Raw genomic sequence first — 21,432 nt, forward strand, 5'->3', positions numbered from 1 at the left:
GGGTGGTAGCCAGTCCCTGGAGGGACTACTTGCAGGATTGCTGAAGGTGAATAATAACTGCTCTGGAATTGGTTCTAGCCTGATGTATCTTTTCAGCCTTTGAATTTGTGCTTAAACGTGACTGAACCATGGGCACAACATGATTTGAATTTGTGTATCCAGCAAAGAGTTTTGTCTTCTGTCCTTGTTTTTGAGTTTTTGAATTTAATTCATTTATTTATCTTTCAGAAGAGGAAGGCCCAACAAAGCTCGGAGACATCTTGGCATTTGCAAGAGGATCCAATGTGGCACCCCATATTGGATTTTATCCAGAACCATCGCTAGGATTCCAGAGAGGGAGATCCTCAACAGAAAACACATTTATCAACTGTCTCAAAATACCTCTCCATAAGTCCTATGATGATTTCAAAAGAAACATGGACTTTGCAATCCAAAACGCTCAGTTGTTCATGTTCAAAACCGTGCTGTGCCACACACCTGTTCGGGTGTCATTTCTGTATTAGCACTTTATTTGTACAGGAATATAACAATATAACAACAATATAAAATATTCTTGAAACCGTTTGAGTGTTAAAGGCTTTATTGCATTAGGACTGAAATTAAAATTTGGTATCAGAACATTTTTCATTATTACCTGCACCACATCTCAAAATGATTGCACAAATTTGAAATTGAAAATTGTTTAATTGTATGTGTGGAGTAAAATCTTGGCACCTAAAGAATCAGAGATTCCGCTTGTAAAATATTTGAGAGAAAACTACATATGTGCGTACCTTTATTCCATTGTCACTGATATAATGTATTCATAGTTTAGTCAGATAAAATCTTTGCAGAGACTGAAAGCCAACCATTGGGTGAAAAGCTACTTAGCTGACAGAAAACAATACTTAAAGCAAGGAGAACATACATTGGCAAGTTTAAATATTATGTGTGGAATACCCCAGGGTCAATACCGTGACCAAAACTGTTCAACTTGTACATCAATGACATCTCCAAAGTCACAAAAGACTTAAAGCTGGTATTATTTGTGGATGATACCATTGCTTTTAGTTTCGGAGGAAACACAGAAGAAATCATTAGAAAGGTCAGAGAAGAAATGGTATGGCTCCACAGCTCAGGGAAGTGTCGGCTACTGGCTTCTGTTGGATAGCCTGGATGCAGGGCACAACTGGAACAAAAAAGTCATATATTTCCTCGATACGAGTCATTGCACACGGCTGAAAAAGTAAAAGTCCAAATGCAAGTAGAATCAACAGATGTGCCTCCATATTTAAAGGACCATACTATGTTCAAGCCGTTCCAACCTGGTGTGGAGGGGGAGGAATAATACAAATAGCAATAGCCTCCTCAGTTTGTCTACCACTGGCCATTGTTGCTCTCCATTAATTTTCCTGATTCTTCATTATTAAATTGAGAATCTGCACTGACTATGGCTTCCTGTGAGTTTCAAGATAAAATACACTCAAACATTCTAAAACTCAAATTTAGCAAGCAAGTGAGGTGGTTTGTTCTTAGGGATTGTAAATGTACCCAAAATAATGAACAATGAGTCCTTGTCTCTTAAGGATGAAGTTTTTATAGGAAAACCTGTACAAATGTATAAATATTCATGGATCTGACCTTTGATACAATCAATCATGACATCCTAATAACTAAATTAGAAAGGTACAGAATAAGAGGATTAGTTCTGAACTGGGTCAAAAGCTACTACAAAAGCAAGACGTAAAGCTAGGAGAATACACAAGTTCATATATTACGTTTGGAGTACCCCAGGGGTCAATACTGGGACCAAAACTGTTCAACTTGTACATCAATGACATCTGCAAAGTTATGAGAGACTTAAAGTTGGTATTATTTGTGGGTTAGGGTTAGACACTTTTTTGCCATTTTAATTTAATTGTATTGTTATTTTATTGTGTATCAAATGTTTTAATGTTGATTTTTATGGAAAGCACTTTGGTCACCTTGTGTGTTGTAAAGGGCTCTACAAATAAAAGTTGATTGAGTTGATTGATTGATTGATTGCCGAGTGGTGACATGCCTGGAAGGTCCCCCCAGGTGTGCCTGATTACCAATCAGGTGGAGCCTCCATATAGGAGGCAGACTGCTCTCTATCTCTCTCATGCTACTCTTCTACAAACATCGCTGTGTGGCTGACCAAGTGGCGGTGACGCCATTTTGTATTAGCTATCTTTGTTCACTGGTTTCTTTTACATCCTGGTGTTGAGGACCACTTTTTGTTCCGTCCTCAGTTTTTGTGGGGGTTGTCTTACCCTGGAATTAAATACATGGAAATGTACTTTAACCTACCAGTGTGCTACCTTTGCCTTGGCTGATATTTTCTTTTACACTTTTGTTACGTTCCATCTTGCCCTTGACACCTTTGAGACGTAACATTGCTGAAACATGAAGTGATGTTGATGGACGTGTAGCACAACAACGGGCCTCAGGATCTCATCATGGCATTTGTGTGCATTCACAATGCCATCAATAAAATGCACCTCTGTGGTCCATTACAGATTCCTGCCCACTCAGGCAGGTCAGAGGATAGTGAGAACTATTAGAAGAGTGCAGGGAGAAACGGGAACAGCAGGGTGTAGTGAATCCTGCAACCAGCAGGAGGAGCTGTGAGATATATTGTGAGCAGATACGGAAGAGGGGGGAGGTGGTGAAATTCTGTTCATTCATGAGACAGACAAGCAACCAGTTTGTGGAATTACTGTTAAGAACTCTTAGGTATCTTGTTATTGCAATCAAATGGTCTACAAATGAGCGGCTTCTCTCCAAAAACAGAAAAGGTAAATCTGTATTTAATTGTTGGCTTCAGAGGGAGAAATGAGAGGATATTAAAAGGAATACAATGATTAGGAACTAATCAATAATCAAACTGCAAAACTTGCATCAAATGAATTTATTTTAGTAGTGGATTTGAATCTTAATTGGTTAAATACAACGTCAGACACCTTAAAGTCCGCTCGCACAATTAATTGATGGTCCCACCCGCCCTAATACTACATTTCCAACTGCCAGACCATTTTAATAACAAATATCTCGCACAAGTATACCCACATAGCATCTTTGTAAACAACCTAAGTGATCATTTTGCTATTGCTACTGTCAGAAATGCTAAACTACACAAAACAAAACCTTGTATCCTGGTCAAAAGGGACATGAAGCACCTTAACGAAGAATCTTTTCATACATGAACTGTCACTAATTGAGTGGTGCAAGGTTTCTCTTTTTATTGACGTGGAGGCAGTAGGCAGTATTTTCATGGAGAATTTTTTAAAATTAATTGACAAACATGCACCTCTGCGCAAAATTAGCCCATTCACTTGACACCCCGAACATCACAACAACCTCCCAGCTACACCTCATTTTTTTCGTTGTTATTCTTGTTTAAATCACAATGGCATGTAAACTGGAAAGGCCAAATATTTAAAAATATATTTGTACAATTTGTAGACTGGTTTAGACTGGTGTCCATTCTCTTGTGCTGCTTTAAGGGAACATGATCATACGCAGCTCCCATTTACGACACTAGATGGGCACCTGAATGCACCAGGGCAGCCGCGCAGGTGTCAGAGTTGTCGTAACATTTGATGTTCAACTAACAGTGTGGCTTATAAACGTGAGTAACCAGGTTATTTCTCATTCCTTCAATGCTAGACGCTGTTGTCACCGTCATATTGGAGTGTGTTGGGATTCAGATACCGTTAGCCATTGCCACTAATGGATATTGTTAGCAAGCTATTTTAGTGTGTTTAGTGTACTGCTTATAGCTGAGATGTTATGTTGCTAACTGCTGAGCTAAGTTAGCCATTGCCACTAATGGATATTGTTAGCAAGCTATTTTAGTGTGTTTAGTGTACTGCTTATAGCTGAGATGTTATGTTGCTAACTGCTGAGCTAAGTTAGCCATTTCCACTAATATATATTGTTAGCATGTTATGAGATGTTATGTTGCTAACTGCTGGGCTATGTTAGCCATTGCCACAAATAGATATAGTTGGCATGTTATGAGATGTTATGTTGCTAACTGCTGAGCTAAGTTAGCATTGCCACTAATAGATATTGTTAGCATGCTATTTTAGTGTGTTTAGTGTACTGCTTATAGCTGAGATGTGATGTTGCTAACTGCTAGCTTTATAAACATTGCAGTAGGGTAGATGAATATCATTAATTATTCCCAATAACATATAGTTAAAGGCAAATTGTCTATTTGAGAAGTGTGTATCAAACTGGTAGCCATTAGCATTCATCAGGACCCAAGAAGTAACTCTCTGTTTCTAAAAGGTTGGTGACCCTGGTCTAAAACAGAAATGCAAATAAAAACAATAAGTGGATATTCTTGTCACTCACTTTGTAACCCTTAATGCTAAGTATATTTTACTGCATTTAATGATGCTGGGAAATCCCATAAAATTCACTCAAACATGTGAATTCATTTTTAACGACGTGGTGTCTTTGAACGGAACTCCTCATTGCTCATAATAAAACAGTTCAAGTCTGATTCAAATAATCTGATATTAAAGTATCCATCCATCCATCCATCCATCTTCTGTGCTGCGTATCCTCACTAGGGTCGTGGGGGGATGCTGGAGCCTATCCCAGCTGACTTCAGGCAAGAATTAAGTGTTGGGTAAATAGATTTTCAGACATGTGTGCCATCTTTTTGATTTAAATGTTGCCGCTGTTAATCCAAATCCATCCAAATATACATAATCCTGCCCCATAATTTGGCTTTCTTTCAATTAGAAATACGGTAAAAATGGGCATATTTCAGACATAGTGAGACATAATGATTAATCATGATTAATTAATTTGTAAACCGGGATTAAAATGTTTGATTTGACAGCCCTACTTTTAATACAATTCAGACACGTTTACAATCCTTGGAACTGTTTTTAAATGCAGAGAAACAACAGTCATGTCATTCTCAAACCTGAAATGAGCCTGCCAAGACCATTAGCACTAGAAACGGTAAGCCGATAGAGATGGTTACTAATTACAAGTATCTAGTCTATAAATTTCAAGTGAAACTTGGATTTTATTAGAGGAATAATTCCTGTTTCTCCCTCAGAGCTTGGAAATATCTTGTTTCTGCAACATTTACCACTGATTGATTGATGGTGATGTTCTGTATATGAGTGCCTCCTTAAAATGTCTTATGTCTATCATTGTACACTACGCTTTAGTACTGGTTGTGGTCATCTCACTCACCATTGTGAGTTATATGCCAAAGCAGAGTGGTCCTGCTTGAGCTCCCGGAGGTATACTCACAGGAGGATGTTGATTTACAAATCTCTTCTTGCATTACTTCCACCCTATTTATGCTCTATGATGCTCTATGCTGCAGAAATCAAAGAGCACGTATGCCTTATGATCCTGCACAGTTCATCACATAAATGTACCCAGAGTCAGAACTGCCTACTTTTGTTGAAATAATTATGGCACCCTTTCTGTAAATCCTATTAAGTTCATCTCCCTTCTCATTTATCGCTGTGTAGGTCTGCTATATGATATATTGAACTGAAATTTCTGATCCCGACAACCAGTGATTTAGAAAGGAAAATCTTGAAAATGATCAGGGTACTCAAACCTTTTCATACCACTGTATATGAATTATTTTAAATGACCCCTCTATACGATGACGTGCCATCGAACTAGTGTATGTGCTGAGTGCATGCAGCACAAGATGCGAGAGTGATGGAATGGCTGCCTCCTATTGGCTGCTCCCCCCCGTATAAAGAGCTGCAGTGGCAAATTCAATCAGATCAACTGCAGACACCCCTCGTGGGCGAGGAGAAACTGGTGCACATGTTATTCTTTTTCTTTTGCCTTGTACCGCTGATTATTCGCCATATTTCCACCAATTTCTACTGGACTATTGTGGCCACCATGAAGGAGAGGAGAAACACGCAGCCGATGGTGGCAAGATGCAAGCTGGTTCTGGTGGGAGACGTCCAATGCGGGAAAACGGCAATGTTGCAAGTGCTGGCTAAGGACTGTTATCCAGAGGTACGTATGTCTGACTGCAGAAGGTGCAAGCGTTTCCTCTTCCACCTAAAATGTTGTCTACATCTGTTCCCATTTAGACCTTTAAATAGGCACACGTTTCTTGTTACTGATCCATTCATTACAATTCCTATGTCTGTTGTGCTTAAACAGCGCTGACTGTCTGCAGCAGTGCCGATTAGACACGCAAGCTGCTTTGACGTATTTATCTCAGCACTTGACCTTTTTTGGTGCAATTTTCCCACGTTCTATACAGCAATTCCCCTTTCCATACCTGTTGCTGACTGGCTGAGTGACACCTCCCCCACTAATGGCAGCATGTTCATGTTCATTGTTCCACACAGACCTACATGCCGACAGTGTTTGAGAACTACACTGCCTGTCTGGAGCTGGAGGAGCAAAGAGTGGAGCTCAGTCTTTGGGACACGTCAGGTAATTAGTATTACATTTCTGGCTAAATCAAATACAAGCAGTCTCTTGAGACTGAGAGGGGACTGGAATATTTGGGGCAGGTTGCTGCGGTACCAGTATTACTGGTGATACATGGGAACACTCAAGATTTTCAAGAAATAAATAAAATGACATTGAAACCACTTGTTTGAAGCTATATGGTGGTGTTAAGCGACGGTAGCAAAAACAGTGTTAGATGCAGACCTACATTTTTCGGAGATTGTAGTCGATGGAAAACATTTGTGAACCATGTTCTAAGACCTAGGTTCCCAAAGTGAACCATGGTGCCCCTATGGGTACGCAGATAGCCGTAGGGTTGGGTTATTCATTTTTACTGAATGTATGTGAATAAAGGATGTGTGATATACAATATGAACTATGAACGATGAAACATTTGACTATTGAAGAGTATGGGAAGTCACATTTTTTTTTTCGGTTGGGTCAGGTAATTGAGGTAATTGTCTTGATTACTGCATGTGAAAAGATACTTAAAAAGGTTGTTCTGGATTGACTGGCTCTGACTACTTGCAAGTCAAGTTGCCAGCTTCTGTCAAAGTTTATATTAAGTAGGGTTGGGCCATATTTGTTATATGCTGATATACTCGTATATTTTCTTCCAATGATAAGAAAATGACGTATACCAGTATAAAGGATAAAGTAAAGGAGCCGAGCTGGTGTTTGCTCGCCACAGCGGATACATAAGATGAATCAAATGCTGTCATGGTGAGAGGGGAATGTTCGTGTGGGGAAGTATTTACCCGGCGGACCTCCCGACCTAAACAGGTTGAAACGGTGACAAACGGCAGTGAAAGTTGGCCGAATCTCCTCTTAGAGCTTAGTTTAGCACGCAAAGTGGTTCTTCGATGAGTATATTTTCACCACATTGTGTTTTAAGGCTTTAATGTAAGGAATGTTTTACAATGTCCAATGAAGACTTGCAGATTCTGAGTGGGAAAAAATGCAGCTCATCTGAGCAGTAAACACTCTCCACACACAAACGAGCTAAACACAGGTCTCACACAGGTCCACGATACACTAGTGGTGCTAATGTGAATGACACCATGACTAAAATGAAATTGTCGAAAAAATGTTGTGATAATATTGAATATTGACGATATTTTATTACTGACCAGCAACATTTGATATGGTGACAGGCCTCTCTTCAGTACTCCATGCCCTTTCTTTACTGTTTTCTTTATTTTACTCTGTTAGCACTAGGTATGAAGGAGCCTACTCCAGTAGGCTTTGAGCAAAAGGTGGATACACAACATTCTGTCATTGTTAAATATGTAGTGGTGTGCTTTTGCAATCCAAAATCAAAGTTATTATTTAAAAAAAAAAGTCTGGAGTTGACTGTCTTCTCACATTTCTTCTGACATTTTTTATAGCACCATTTCAAGCGGCCTGGCACCTCTGAACTCTGTCTTAGGACCTTCAGATTGCAAACCAAGCACTCTACTAGCTGAGCTATACGGCTTTCAGATGACAATCCGAATATTCCTAATGCTAAAGTGCGCCAAATGATTAAGTAAGCCATGCCATGGTTGTTGAATCCACAAAGTGATTCACTAATGTGACTTTTCACTAGCAGAAGTCGCCATTTAAATTGTCCATTCATTTTTAATTATATGAATATGAAGGAATATAAATAGCATATTTTACAATGGTAGCATTTTAAGGTCAACATTTCTAGAAGACCTAAGCATGTCCATATTTTGTGCCATGAGCGCCAACGTATCGACTGCATCAGGCTGAGCAGCTGTCTAACTTCCTTCTACATCAGTGGTAGAGCTTGTCGTGTAAATAACTTGAAAACTTGACTGGACATGGTGAGTCCATGGTTTTCAGTAGGTTTTTACAGCCGTTTTTTCCAGTGTTGCAACGGGGACCATATATTAGCAATGTGATAAGGTTGCTTTTTCTTTAAGGTGGAACGCTACAGGAACACGGCAAACAGCACACACATTCCTCATAGTGGAGTTTGTGCCAAGTAGTAGGTTGTGAAAATCGCTTTTTTTCATGTTTTGGATTACAGAGTTAATGCTTATTCTTTGCCAAGGCCTTCCACCGCAGACATGCTAGCCTGTTAGCTTCAACTGCACGCCTGATACAGCTCAAATCCAGTCTATCGATAGACTGTGTGTATTTATGTTCTGTGTTCCCTTCTATTCAGTCATTCACCATGACTTTAGTTTGTGTTCTGTGCCGTTATTGTTAGTACTACTTGTGATGGAGCTTTCTCCAGTCAGCTACGTGCCCAAGGTGGAGTACAATGTGGAATGATAACAAAACAAATCTGTAGAAGAAATGTTTTGAATTTATTAACAAAAAATCACAGTTTTCTGTGTTCAATCCAACTGTCGACCAAATTCCCGTGTAGTTCATATTGGCAAATATAAAATACAGAGTAGAGCTGGTGAGACAAAGCCCCGTGAGGCTTTGAACCATTTCAGTCAACTGGTTCTAGAAGGGGTTCCTTTCTCGAGTGTAACGAGTGTAATTGATGTGCACACGGAACCACCTGGTGGCCTGGTGGCTGGATCTTCATGTGTGATGCATTGAATTCTGGTCTGTTTTGGCTCTTGGAAAACATTTTATAAGCAAATGATTAATCTACAAAGTGTAGGAAAAAATATACAGTATATATGAAATGCTGAATGTCTTTGTCCATATATGCTTGCAGTATCATGTGACATGGCTGGCATCATCATGGTTTTATGTCACCTGGCATGGCCTCATGCAGGCAGAGGACAGTGAAAGTGCTTGTGTAACTAGAAATAGGGCACTGAAGATGTATGCTTGTGTCACTTGGACAGAACTTGGGAGAATTATTGATTTTTATACAAAAATAATAGTTTCTCAACAATTTTTGGTTGCGATTCCTCTTTTTTTGATCCGGCCTTAGAAAACATTCTTTCACATGGCACAAAGGATGGAGGCATGCACAAACAGGCTAAAGCCAGCCTGTATAAAGTGGGGTACAATGTTTTTTGCCCCTCCCAGTAATCCAATAGATTTTCCATCCTGTTCGTATTTGGCTCTGAAATGTAGCGCTGGACCTCTATTGTGGCATCTGCTGTTACATTTGGGTCTTCTAGGCCTCCTTTACACTTTTGTCAAAACGATGCCACAGTTTCTTCTTATGAAGAAATAATAAGTGTTCTGACAGGAATGACTGATTTCAGCATTCAAAATAATAGATTACCTCTAGTGTCATCATGAGAAGTAGAAGCTTGGGGGATTTCCTGTGTGGACCTTATTTACGTGGCATACTCCGAGGTCGGTCACTGTATTGTTTGTGAGGCTCTATTTGGGCTGGAGAATCCAACGACTTTAAATCGCGGGTCCAGCAGTGTAGCTTGCGACACGATGCTCATTGATGTAAGGTGTGTGGCTTCTCCCGAAGGAGTCTTATGAGTTGCGCTCCCATTTCATGTGCAACCGCTGAGGCCGGCCTTGCCACTTCCTCCTGAAGGGATTGCTTTAGCATTTTCAAGAGGCAGAAACATTTTCCTCTGATAGGTCAACTATGGCATCATAGAACGGAGCCAGCAGGGAAACGCCCCTCCAACAATGTCAAGAGTGGTATGTGGCGTTGGAGGCCTGCCGATGCTGCTCCAACTGGCTCCCTTCATTCAACCAATCGTTGCAGCATTTTAGTATGAGCTGTTGAGCTGCCATCTTGTCTCAAACTCCTGCAGCAATTTCTTGTTTGGTGCTGGTGCTGCTTCTAAAGTAGCCAACCCCCTTCCTTGATTTGGCCCGGATGCCAGATAGAACAGGGTGGTCATGTGCCTTCTTCACGATCAGGTTGAGGCAACCATGTTGGGCGCACCATCAGTGACCACACATCACCTTTTTAGTGGCCCCCCATTCCTCCACAAGGGGGGCTTTCACACTAGCTATATTTTCAGCTGTATGGGATTGGGGGAATGCCTTCACGCCCAACAGTACAGAACCGAGCCTAGTTCCCTCCCCCACAAAATGGCATGTGACGGCCAGGTATGCGTCCATATTCATGGATGTCCACATGGCCGATATTAGGTTAACAACAACAATGACAGATACATTTTATGGATGGACCCATACATACCTGCCTTGTAGGGAGAGCATCCTTTGGATCCAGTTCGGATGCAAATGTCCTGAACCCAAGGTCTTCCACTATGCTGAAGGGTTGTGTATCTTTGACAAGCATGTCAACAAGGACCTCATCCAACTCGTGTTTTCTTGTGGCTGATAAAAACGTTATTTATCATTTGCACAATGAACAGAAGTCAACATGGAAAATTTACTATTATAATAATGCAGTAATATTACAATGCAAACATACCATCTCTTAATAATGTTGGATTTGGCTTACCTTATTAGGACTGATCAAGTCAAATTGTTCCTCTTTCTAGCTGGCTCTTTCATCTCCATCTCCATCTCATCTTCTCTCTCTGAACTCCAAACTAACGTAAGCGTACTACTACTACTACTCCTAACCAAACACTCCAAACTATCGCCAAACACTATCCACTCACTCAACTGACTGACTCCCTCCACAAAACCCCACATTTTAATGTCTAAGCCTGAGGGGTTTATATCACTGAGTGGCAAACAATCATCCCGCCAAATTCTGCACCAGTACCCAAATCAGTCACGTCGTACAGCCGGACAGCGAGGCTTCCGACATCATCATTTCCGGCCCCTCCCCCCAACGAATCAAGCCTCAATAGACGCGTCGAGGAAGCACCCACTCAATTACTCGACACATGCTCCGAAGCCCCGGCACCTCTAGTAACATCATTACCAATTAGTTAATAAGTGGACAGTGTCTTTCATCTGATGTAATATCATGATATTTATAGTACTGCATAAAGTATCCAGGTGGGTGAGCTTGATGCTGTATTTGAACTCACACCATCCTGACTAAGAACCTGATGCTCTACTAACAGAGCTAAACATTTGCAATGGATTCAGCAGGATGTGTGTAGTTGTAGGCGCTGTAATTATACGGCATTGCTGCATTCATTCATTCATTCATTCATTTTCTACCGCTTATCCTCACGAGGGTCGCGGGGGTGCTGGAGCTTATCCCAGCTGTCTTCGGGCCAGAGACGGGGTACACCCTGGACTGGTGGCCAGCCAATCACAGGGCACATATAGACAAACAACCATTCACACTCACATCCATACCAATGGACAATTTGGAGTGGCCAATTAACCTAGCATGTTTTTGGAATGTGGGAGGAAACCGAAGAAAACCCACGCATGCACAAGGAGAAGGGCATTGCTGCACCGCTCTTTGAATATTACAATGTAGGAATATTTTGACAAGCCTGAATAGGTACCTCACCTGTCCCGAGTAAGCTGAATATTTTGATGTTGGGTTTGTTTAAAACTGGGTTAGAAATGGAGGAGTAGTTTAGTGGTCAAAAATGAGGCGGATTAAGAAGTCGGAAGAACGAATAGATTTTGCGAATGCTTTCAACATTCACACAAAGAGATGAAAATGGCCGACCTACAATAGTGTGTGAATGTTTTCAGAATTCACACATTAAACATTAAACGCATCACAACTGAGCATTATGTTAATTACAGACTTTTGTGTTGGATCCCATTTGAGTTTGCAGAATTGAGTGGCCAGTTAGTGTATTTGCCTCAACTTGTAGTTTTTCCAGGTCTAACACGTGACTAGAACCCAGGCATGTAAATGAGAGTGAGGGAGAGGCAATATTGTGTCTGCTTCACTTGTAGTTCTTGCCAACTTTGGGCATCATATGTTAATTTGCAGTCAGCGTGAAAAAGAAGGTCAGTGTGTCAGGGCGGATCTCCTCTGGGATCTGCCGTCTACTGTGTTGACCTGGTTACCGTCACCACCTGTTTAATCCCTCTGGATGCTGACTGTAATGTAGTCCCGAGGTCAGCAGGAGTTGGGCCTGACGCCGGGGGATGAGGGTGCAAAGCAGGAGTGGGTTTACCAGAGCAGACAGACACAGGAGGCAGCCTGGAAACTCTAGTGACCTGCATTTTTTTCTGCCATATGCCGCTTCGGGTCGCTTGCACAAACAGCACGATGCAGGGGATTAAGGATGGGAATCCAACCACTGGAGCAGCCCATCTGACTGCCCCATGGAGTTTAAACATTAAGCTCGGCCTCCATGTTCACCTTTTGCCTGCTCAACTTGGGTTCTTTTGGTAGCTTTTCTCCCCCTTTGAGCCATGTTTGTTCAAGCATATTTGATAATTCATTCATAAAAAATTCATTCATAAAAATGAGGATAGAGGAATTATTTTGGTCTTTCTGTGCAATGCATTCGTTACCCACCCCAAGAACACAAATGCTAGCATAGTGTACGATATGGTAGTGTAGTGTCCATATTTCCGTGACATGAACCAAGACGTACCCGACTGACTAATAAACAGAAGACAAGCAGGCAGGCATAAATAAGGTGCGTCATTATTTTTTACTGTGGTTATTTTTTTTCCTGTTTGAGTCATATTATTCTTACCCCATAATCCAAATGGTCGAGTCCTGGCCATCTTTTCCTGACTATTTTTATCATTCTCTATGAACCAAGAAGTTGCCTGCAAACTCATAAATGGACAGACAAGCAGGATTGTTTGGTCCCATGACTGTACGCGAGTCCGTCGGAGTGTATGATGGTTTTATGATAGTTAGGATGCTAATGGTGGATGTCTTTCAAAGCCCTGATACACAAACACTACACAATCAACACTTCCTGTTGTTGACTTGGTCCTTCAGCAGTTTCACCGGCGTTTTTCCTTCTAGCTTTTTTTTTCCTTGTAGTTTTTTAAACTCAACAACCGACTAGGCCAAGCTAGCCTGTCGACTTGGACTTCCAGCAGTGTTACCGGAGTTTTTCTTTGAGGTTCCTGAAAACTAGATGAATGATGTGAGCATGGCTTCGTGCACCACTAACTGTCAGGACCCCTCCCCCCAGATCCATCCTTTCCCACTTCCCCTTAATGATTGGATCAAAACAACCTTTATAAAGATTAATCAAAAAATATTTTCATTTGTGGAGATTTCAATATTGAGCTAAGTATTCATAAAATAATAATAACAATAAACGCATGGCTGTGGATACACATTATTTTATGTGTATCCACACAGCCATGCGTGTGCACATTCTTGTGTTCTTTCCCCGATGTCGTCCAGGCCATAAATCAATTTAGATGATCGTGTAATGAGAAATGAGTCATTTCCTGTTGTCTGCAGCTATAAGGGGACGACTGAACCCCCTCTGAAAGTTACAGTTGCCCAAAGTAAACGTATCAACGTATCATTCTATCAGAGATGCGCTGGCCGGCCATGTTTAAATGGAGCGTCTAGGTGGGATGTCGGCATGGCTGTGTGTTTTGGTGTGATTGTCTGACGATGTGTCCCCACTGAGAGGAATGTCCCCAGGAGTGTGTGGGTGGGCACTTTGTGGTGTAGAATGGCTGACTGGCAATGGGAGCGAAGTGGGAGGGGTGGATGATGGTAGATGGTGGGTTCCAAGGCTGTTGCTGTGGTAACAACAGGGACTGGAGGAATTGCAGGCTGAGCAGAGGATTTTTTCGGGGGGTGGATTACTTGAGAATTCTGAGCATGAGTGGGAGCGTCTGTCTGCTCCGAGCTAAACTTTCCACTTGTGTAATCTCCTGCAAGAGGAGATGAATGAGGATGATCACTGATGCTAGACTGTCATCATCCCTTTCTCTGGAACGGCATAGATCCTGTATGAGCAAAGGGACACTTCCAGGGACAGCAACGTGAGGCTCCTCATTTCACATAATCCCTGCAGATGGAGCGTTCCTCTTTCCTCCCTGTTGCGGCTGTATCGCTGTATCGTTTTACTAAAGGTCTGCCGTCAGACTGAAACATTCCTGAGGCAATTATAAATCTTGCATCTTTAATGTTGTACAATACAATCTTGTGTTATTGTGGTTGCAGTCTGCAGTGATATTCACTTTATTGGTGTATAATGATAACATAAAAAGTTTCATTTAAAGGGCTTTACAGAGTAAAGTGTTTCTCACTAAAAAGAGCCTTTTCAAGAAATGTTTAATAGAAAAAAAATATGTAAATACATTCCACATATTCGATTTCATAATTTAATTAAATTTTTTATTTTGGACATGAAGTTGTATGACAGCCCCATAAGCAGGGAAGTCCATCATCAGCGACTCTCTGAGCCCAGTTCTGGTAGGATTTGGGTGCTGAGGAAAGTAGTTCAAGCTAGTTTCTGGGGGCAGTTAAGTAAAGAGTTTGGCTTCACTAAACAATATGCCTTCAAAAGCATCGTACAGGCGTTATTTTCTCTGCTATCCGCCTGTCCATAGAGATGAGATTTAGCAACTTCCATGTTTTTCATTCATATTCTTACATGAATAACTATAACAAAAATGTTACTCTTATGAGCTATATTTGTTGTCATGGTTATACTATTTGTCCAAACAACTGTACCTTTAGTTGTAGCAGGCATTACAATGGTGTCTTTCCATGATTTTCTAGTTACTAATTACCTTTATGTTTAATACAGATTAGTGATCCAAGCCTTTTTATAATCAACAGGACAGGGGGCGTGGCTGGGATGTGCAATTGTTTTTATTGGCCTGGGATGAGCATTTTGGTGCCTGTTGTGACATTGTGCCTCTGTCCTTCTGTGGCGTTCGCTGACCTCTGCTGTTCTCCTCTCGCCATCGACACCTCTCTCCCTGGTCCTGGCAGAAGCCATGAGACCTCCCTGCTTTCACTCTCCTAATGACCTCAGCTCTTGGGCTCTACCCGTTGCACGTGTTTGCCAGGTGTTCCTTTGTTTGAGCCTCGTTACATCTTCCCGTCTTTTCCTGCCTGCAAGCTCGTAGGTCTTCTAGCATTGCTGAGCACACCTTGTTTGTCTCGTGGCTTCGCCTATTAATGAGCATCCCTCTTCTGCCCTGCAAGGTTCTTCATACTACGACAACGTGAGGCCTCTGTGCTACAGCAATTCTGATGCAGTGTTGCTGTGTTTTGACATCAGCCGGCCAGACGCTGTGGACAGCAGTCTGAAGAAGGTAAAGGCACTCTTGGAGTTACACAGTATGAACTTAACAGTTCATTCATCAATCAGGGTTTGGGTAGACTTGGGAGTTCATCCTCAATCCCAATTCTTCATCTTACCAAGACATTTTGGAATATTGGTGCAAATAAACATTTATTACTTAATTGAATAACATTTAAATCGAATCTTGCAAAGCAATTCTGGAAGATTATTTTCTGTTCCAGTGCACAAAGAAAGATCCTCAAGGGTATGCTAGCGTGAGTTTGGTGTGGATGAACATGGGAACCCTGAACTCAACCACTTAAAACCCATTTTGGGATAACTAAAACAGATTGTGAAAAGGGCATCAACTACAGTCTTTCACTTACTGTAGGTGTAGTCCTGGTGCCCCCCATAGACTTCCATCCATATCGTACACATGAAGACATTCAGATCTTTTTGTGTGTGAAATGAACCTGTGAGGTTGTGCAATTAGTTTTTTTTAAGTTATTTATGAGCAACAAAATGAATAACTGAATCCTGTCCACAGTGGAAAGCTGAGATCTTGGACTTCTGCCCAACGACACGCATCTTACTTATTGGCTGTAAGATAGACCTGAGGACCGATGTCTGCACTTTGATGGAACTGTCCAATCAGAAGCAGAGCCCAGTCACCTATGAGCAGGTGGGTGAGAAAGCATACATTAGGCTCTCATTTCGTAGACCTGGCGCGGCCTCTGTGTGGCCAGCGTACTTGGCAATTTTTGTGAGTGGCGCAGCACAGAGCAGCTCGGCGCACCCATGCCTCCATCCCTCCGACCGGCTCAAGTGGCAAAGAGGGAGGAGAGAAGGCGTGAGGGTTTAACAATATGTAATCTTAACCAATCAAATGAACGCCATCAGAGGCCACCATGCATCATTCACCACATAAACCACCTGGTGGGACACGTCATCTGTTCCTGACAGTTACATTAAACACAGCAGCAGGCTAACCGAAGTATCCACCAGCATTCCTGCTCTACATGGCCAAATAGGAGAACCATTGATGGTATATTCACGGTATCTACTCTTTATCATCCTTGAGAAAAAATGAACAGTAAAATTTTAACAACTAACTTTATATTAATCCTCGTTTTTATTCATTCATTCATTCATTTCCTACCACTCGCAAGGGTCGTGGGGCGAGAGGCGGGGTACACCCTGGACTGGTGGCCAGCCAATCACAGGGCACATACCTATGTACAAACAACCATTCACATTCATACCTATGGCCAATTAACCTAGCATGTTTTTGGAATGGGGGGAGGGGGGGACCAGAGTACCCGGAGAAAACCCACGCATGCACGGGGAGAACATGCAAACTCCACGCAGAGACGCCCGAGGGTGAGATTGAACTAAGGTCTCCTAGCTGTGAGGTCTGCACGCTAACCACTCGTCCGCCGTGCAGCCTTCCTAATTTTTAGTTGTTAATTATTATTTGTCTAATGGCTCACTTTCTGTTTGCACAAATGTGTGTTGGCTCACTTGTGATTGGATGGTTATTTGGGGAAGGGGGGGGCGATCTGACGTGTGAAGAAGCAGAACCACAGAGCTGAACGATGAGTGGAACTGTCTTGTGCTTTTTTTTCCTGGCGGAGTTTTCACTTCTAAAATGTTAATTTGGGGGGACAAGCCATTTATTTATTTGGTCCTCCCCCACTCCCCCACCCCTCGCCCCAGTGTAGCGTTGGCCACGGTTTTAATTTTAAAAAGTACATGCTGGTTTAGATGCTTACATTAAATAATGGTTGCTTGTTTTTTCCACTCAAATGTGCGTGACACTCTAAAAAATGTGCCTGCTAAGCTGAAAATGTAGACTCCTCCAATGGTGCGCCGCCACGCCCATATCAGCGCAGTCCAGTTTCCCAAATTGGCTGTGCCCAGTGGTGCACTGGACCAAATTACCACCAAGTAGGCCGTGCCACGCTGCGCCACGAAATTAGAGCCCTCAATGTTTACAATTTAATAAACAAAAAGGAAATCACAGCAACTGAAAGGTCAGTTCCAGCGTTTCTATTTATTTCATCATCTTTGTGACAAACGTCTGTGTGTCAAAATGGTAATGTGCCATCTGAAATTGATATCAGATTGTTTTAAACACTTTAACGCTGTTTCCTGTTCATTCTATATGTATGTGTATTTCATATGGCTCATCATCACTTCCTTAATCCCCCTAAGTCGTACTGTATGACTCCAAATAGAAAGTAGCACACCATTTCTCCATACCCTGGGACCTTGGCTCGACGTCCATGCTCAACTTCAGTGGGGGGGGGGTCAGAGGGATCCCTTTCCAAGTGCATGAAGACTGGACCTTGTACAGAAGCCAAAGAAAAATGGTGGGATAAGAAGTGTGTGAAATTTTAAACTAGATATAAAACATTGTAGCAAAAACTGCACCAGAAAGTCAAAGCTATGATGAGCATAACTTAATTTCACACTCAGAACGAGAGTGGAGTTCAGAACGAGCTGGGATCGGCTCCAGCTTACCCGGCGTCCCTAGTGAGGATAAGCAAAATGAAAATGTATGGATGGATGGACAGTTGCAACAGTCACCAATAAGCCATGGTTTTTGTTCCAGGGTGCTGCTTTGGCCAAGCAGCTGGGGGTTGAGTCCTACCTGGAGTGCTCAGCCTTCACCTCCGAAAAGAGCATTCACAGCGTGTTCCGTACGGCAGCCATGACGTGCATCAACCAGCTGCAGCCCCTCCTGAAGCCCGGCCCCTCCCGCCGCCTGTCCAAAAGACTGCTTCACCTGTCCAGCAGGTCGGATTTGCTCTCCTCCACGTTCAAGAAGGAGAAGACCAAGAGCTGCTCCGTCATGTGAGCCGCAATGGTTGCTGGTAAAAGTCTTCACTCCAGCCCCCTGCATCTTTGGTCTCGGGGAAGGGGAGTGGGCACAGTGGTTTTATCTGGGCTGCCCGCTGATTCCTTCCCCCACCCACTAGAAACCAAACCCCCCTCAGAAGAAGTGGATCACCAGGCTGTCCACTTGCTCCTGAGCCTTTAGTACACACCTTTTCCCAGTAACCAACGTTAGTAAAGGCTTGAAGCCCCGAGCTGTCCATCATCATCTCCCTGCTATCTTCATGTATCTCATGGATCATTCCAAAGTACAAAAATAAAGCTAGCATGCAGCCTTCAGGGCCATCTCGCATCAGTCAGTCAGGTGTGAAAGTTTGCTGCTGGCTTGCAATTGGATGTGTGGAAGCAATGTTGGAGGGGGCAGCAGGACCAGGTGAAGTTGGAGCTGCATGGTTAGGAGCTCATAACGCCACTGCTGGACGGGCTCCTGGGAAGGAGGTCCGGTAGGGTGGAGGTTGGATAATAAATAAAAGGTCAAAGGTAGCACTGGTGACAAGGCAAACGGAAACCTGGGATTGGAACATACACATGCTCTATCGGAACCAAACCACTTCCATATTTCATTTACAATTTAACAATTTCTTCATCTGCAGTCTCCGCTTTTCCTCTGCTTTCAGCCATGCTTGTTTTCTCTTTTTTGTCTCTGCTCTGCCTTCCTCTGCCACCCCTGGACCGTGCATACATAGGGCCTTACGGATCCTTTTCTTTTTTCCCCAATTCCTTTTTTTTCCTCATTTGAATTTTTTAGAATTCATTTTTTTACATTTTATACGTATTTTTACCAGCATGGTGGGTTTCCTCCCCCATTCCAAAAACATGTTAGCTTCATTGGCCACTCCAAATTGTCCATAGGTATGAATGTGGGCCCTGCCCAACCCCCAGAAGAATCCAAGTTAGAATATGAGGAAGTGGTAAATGAAATGAAAGTTTGAAATTATGAAAAAGTATGAAATTATCCTATGACGGTAATAAAAGTCTTATAAATATAACAATACTACAAAAATTGGGTAAACGTTACTAAGACCCATAATGGTCTGCATTAGTTAAAAAAATCATCAATTATAATTTTTCGATAATTTGCAAGTGTGTTTTTATTTAATGATTCACTGTTGTATGAGGCAATTCTTGTTCAAGCAAATAACAAATATTTTAATCAAATGTTTGAAAAAGTAAGGCTCATTATGTATTATGCTATAATTGAGATTTTATTAATTGATTGTTGAATCTTTTTAAGAGTGTGGCGGTGCTGTATCTGGTTTTGCAGATGGAGTCTTCAGATTTGGATTTTTTGGAGTAAAAGAGCTAATGTGGTGGAGTGGGGGGGGGTCTAAGATCAGGAGATCCAAAAGTACAGGCTGGCCCTGTCTCCAGAGAGCTATTTTTCCATTCAAGTATTTGCTAAATATTCCTGTGGTTTTGTTCTTTTCTTGTCTTGTGGGTGTTTGTGTATTTAGGTTGTATTCAAGACAATCTCTTGTGGGTGTTTGTGTATTTAGGTTGTATTCAAGACAATACATTGTGTGAGTTGTGTAAATATCCCAAGCTGCTCAGCGTGTCTTCATGAACGGTTGACTGAAGGCAAGATGATTTCCTTCCCGTTCATGGTCACTGAACTAATTCCTAATGTCACCTAGTACCTTGTCATTCTGAGTCTAGTAGTCAGTGTGGTATGATGATGCAGTCTAACCTCCAAGCATGTCCTAATAGTAATATATGTATTTATAATAGTAACGTATGACTGTAAATAAATATCTATATGATTGTTTTGTAATCACTGGAAGACATCTGGAGGGATGTCTTTTGGAAATATTGTTGATGAGGTGACTATTTGTTTTCCTGTTGACAGTACTGTTGTTTCAAATCTATTCTTGGGAAATCTGTGGGGTTTTTTTGCTGTATTAAATTAAACTTGCCTTGTCCTGTACCTTTGCCTTATTTTGCTATCTTTCCATATCTTTCTATCTAGCCATTGAACATGTCAAGAACACTCCAAAACAGGTTACAATCAATCTCCCCAGATGCTCCAAAATTCCTGATGGTGATTTTAACCACTGTTCAATTGATACATTCCTGAAGGGATTCCAACAAAAAACATTGGACAAATGCTCCGGTTCTATTCCAAATGCTTCCAAGCCAGTCTCCATTCGCTTGGTTCTGCAGACTATGACAGCATTTGGTTGCTCCAGCTTATGCACCCGTCGTCAAGAGGTCAGAAAAAGCAGCATTGACGGACTGGAATTGTTTACTGGTGTCCAACAACATGGACCAACAGGTCAACACAATCATAGATGATATATCTTTCGGTGTCAACAGTATTATTCCAACCAAAACCATTCCAGTATTACCTAATAATAACCCCGGGTAACACAAGAACTGAAGCAGCTACTCAATAAGAATAAAAGGATTTTCTATCCTGGTTCAGCAGAGGAAAAGGTCAACCAAGAGGTCAAATGTGCAATTAAACAAGCCAAGCTGAATTCCTAAGAACAAAGTGGAGGCCTCGTTTTCCCAGGGGAACCTCAGAGAACCCCAAAGAACATGGCAGCTATAAATTGCAGGACATCCAGTCGTAAAACCATCCAGGTTGATGGCTGTGGCACAACGTCTCTACCTAATGGCCTCTACTTCTTCTTCACAAGGTATGACAGGGACAGAAGCTCCAAGCTAAAGTCCTTTTCCTCACTCCATCTCGTCTCCATACTACGACATGTCACTCCATCTTACTCAATCAATCCTGGGGAAGTTACCTTCAGCAAGGACGAGGTGTGAGGGCACGAAAGATGACAAAGCTCAACACTTCCAGGGGCGCCGACCACATCTGTGCACGGACCCTCAAGCACTGTGCTGAGCAGCTGGGGGTGGGGGGTATTCTAGCAACTGTTCCAGACCTCGATGACCACAATCATCCCCATTCCTAAGAAGGGTTCCGTCAAGGTGCTGAATGACTGGAGGCCTGTAGCCTTTTATTCCTTTGTGTCCTTTAAATTGGCCCTCGGAGATAAAATGTGGGAAATGAATTGAAAAATGTTAAGTTAACTTGTTAACTTGTTCC

General features: G+C 42.1%; 1 protein-coding gene across 3 annotated transcripts; it reads left to right on the top strand.

The window, feature by feature from the left end:
• The first annotated feature begins 2,688 nt into the window (after positions 1 to 2,688).
• Positions 2,689 to 18,659, top strand: rnd1b (Rho family GTPase 1b). 3 transcript variants are annotated; one of them, XM_058084991.1, is made up of 6 exons: positions 2,689 to 2,798; positions 5,908 to 6,021; positions 6,363 to 6,450; positions 15,404 to 15,513; positions 16,030 to 16,164; positions 18,097 to 18,659. In XM_058084991.1, exons 1-6 carry the CDS (start codon positions 2,769 to 2,771, stop codon positions 18,340 to 18,342), a joined length of 723 nt encoding a protein of 240 aa, XP_057940974.1. In that variant the 5' UTR covers positions 2,689 to 2,768; the 3' UTR covers positions 18,343 to 18,659. The 3 variants fall into 3 exon arrangements, with proteins under 3 accessions (XP_057940974.1, XP_057940973.1, XP_057940972.1); XM_058084990.1 differs by lacking the exon at positions 2,689 to 2,798 and adding an exon at positions 3,494 to 3,631; XM_058084989.1 differs by lacking the exon at positions 2,689 to 2,798 and having other exon boundaries at positions 3,658 to 6,021.
• Positions 18,660 to 21,432: the final 2,773 nt, after the last annotated feature.

Source organism: Doryrhamphus excisus, chromosome 10 (genome assembly GCF_030265055.1).
Source record: "Doryrhamphus excisus isolate RoL2022-K1 chromosome 10, RoL_Dexc_1.0, whole genome shotgun sequence".
Taxonomy (NCBI): domain Eukaryota; kingdom Metazoa; phylum Chordata; class Actinopteri; order Syngnathiformes; family Syngnathidae; genus Doryrhamphus; species Doryrhamphus excisus.

Excerpts from the sequence above, each read along its gene's own strand:
- rnd1b (XM_058084989.1), top strand. The coding sequence starts at position 5,710 with ATGGAATGGCTGCCTCCTATTGGCTGCTCCCCCCCGTATAAAGAGCTG. Across the intron at positions 6,022-6,362 it reads CTAAGGACTGTTATCCAGAG|ACCTACATGCCGACAGTGTT; the intron begins GTACGTATGTCT and ends TGTTCCACACAG. Across the intron at positions 15,514-16,029 it reads TGGACAGCAGTCTGAAGAAG|TGGAAAGCTGAGATCTTGGA; the intron begins GTAAAGGCACTC and ends TCCTGTCCACAG.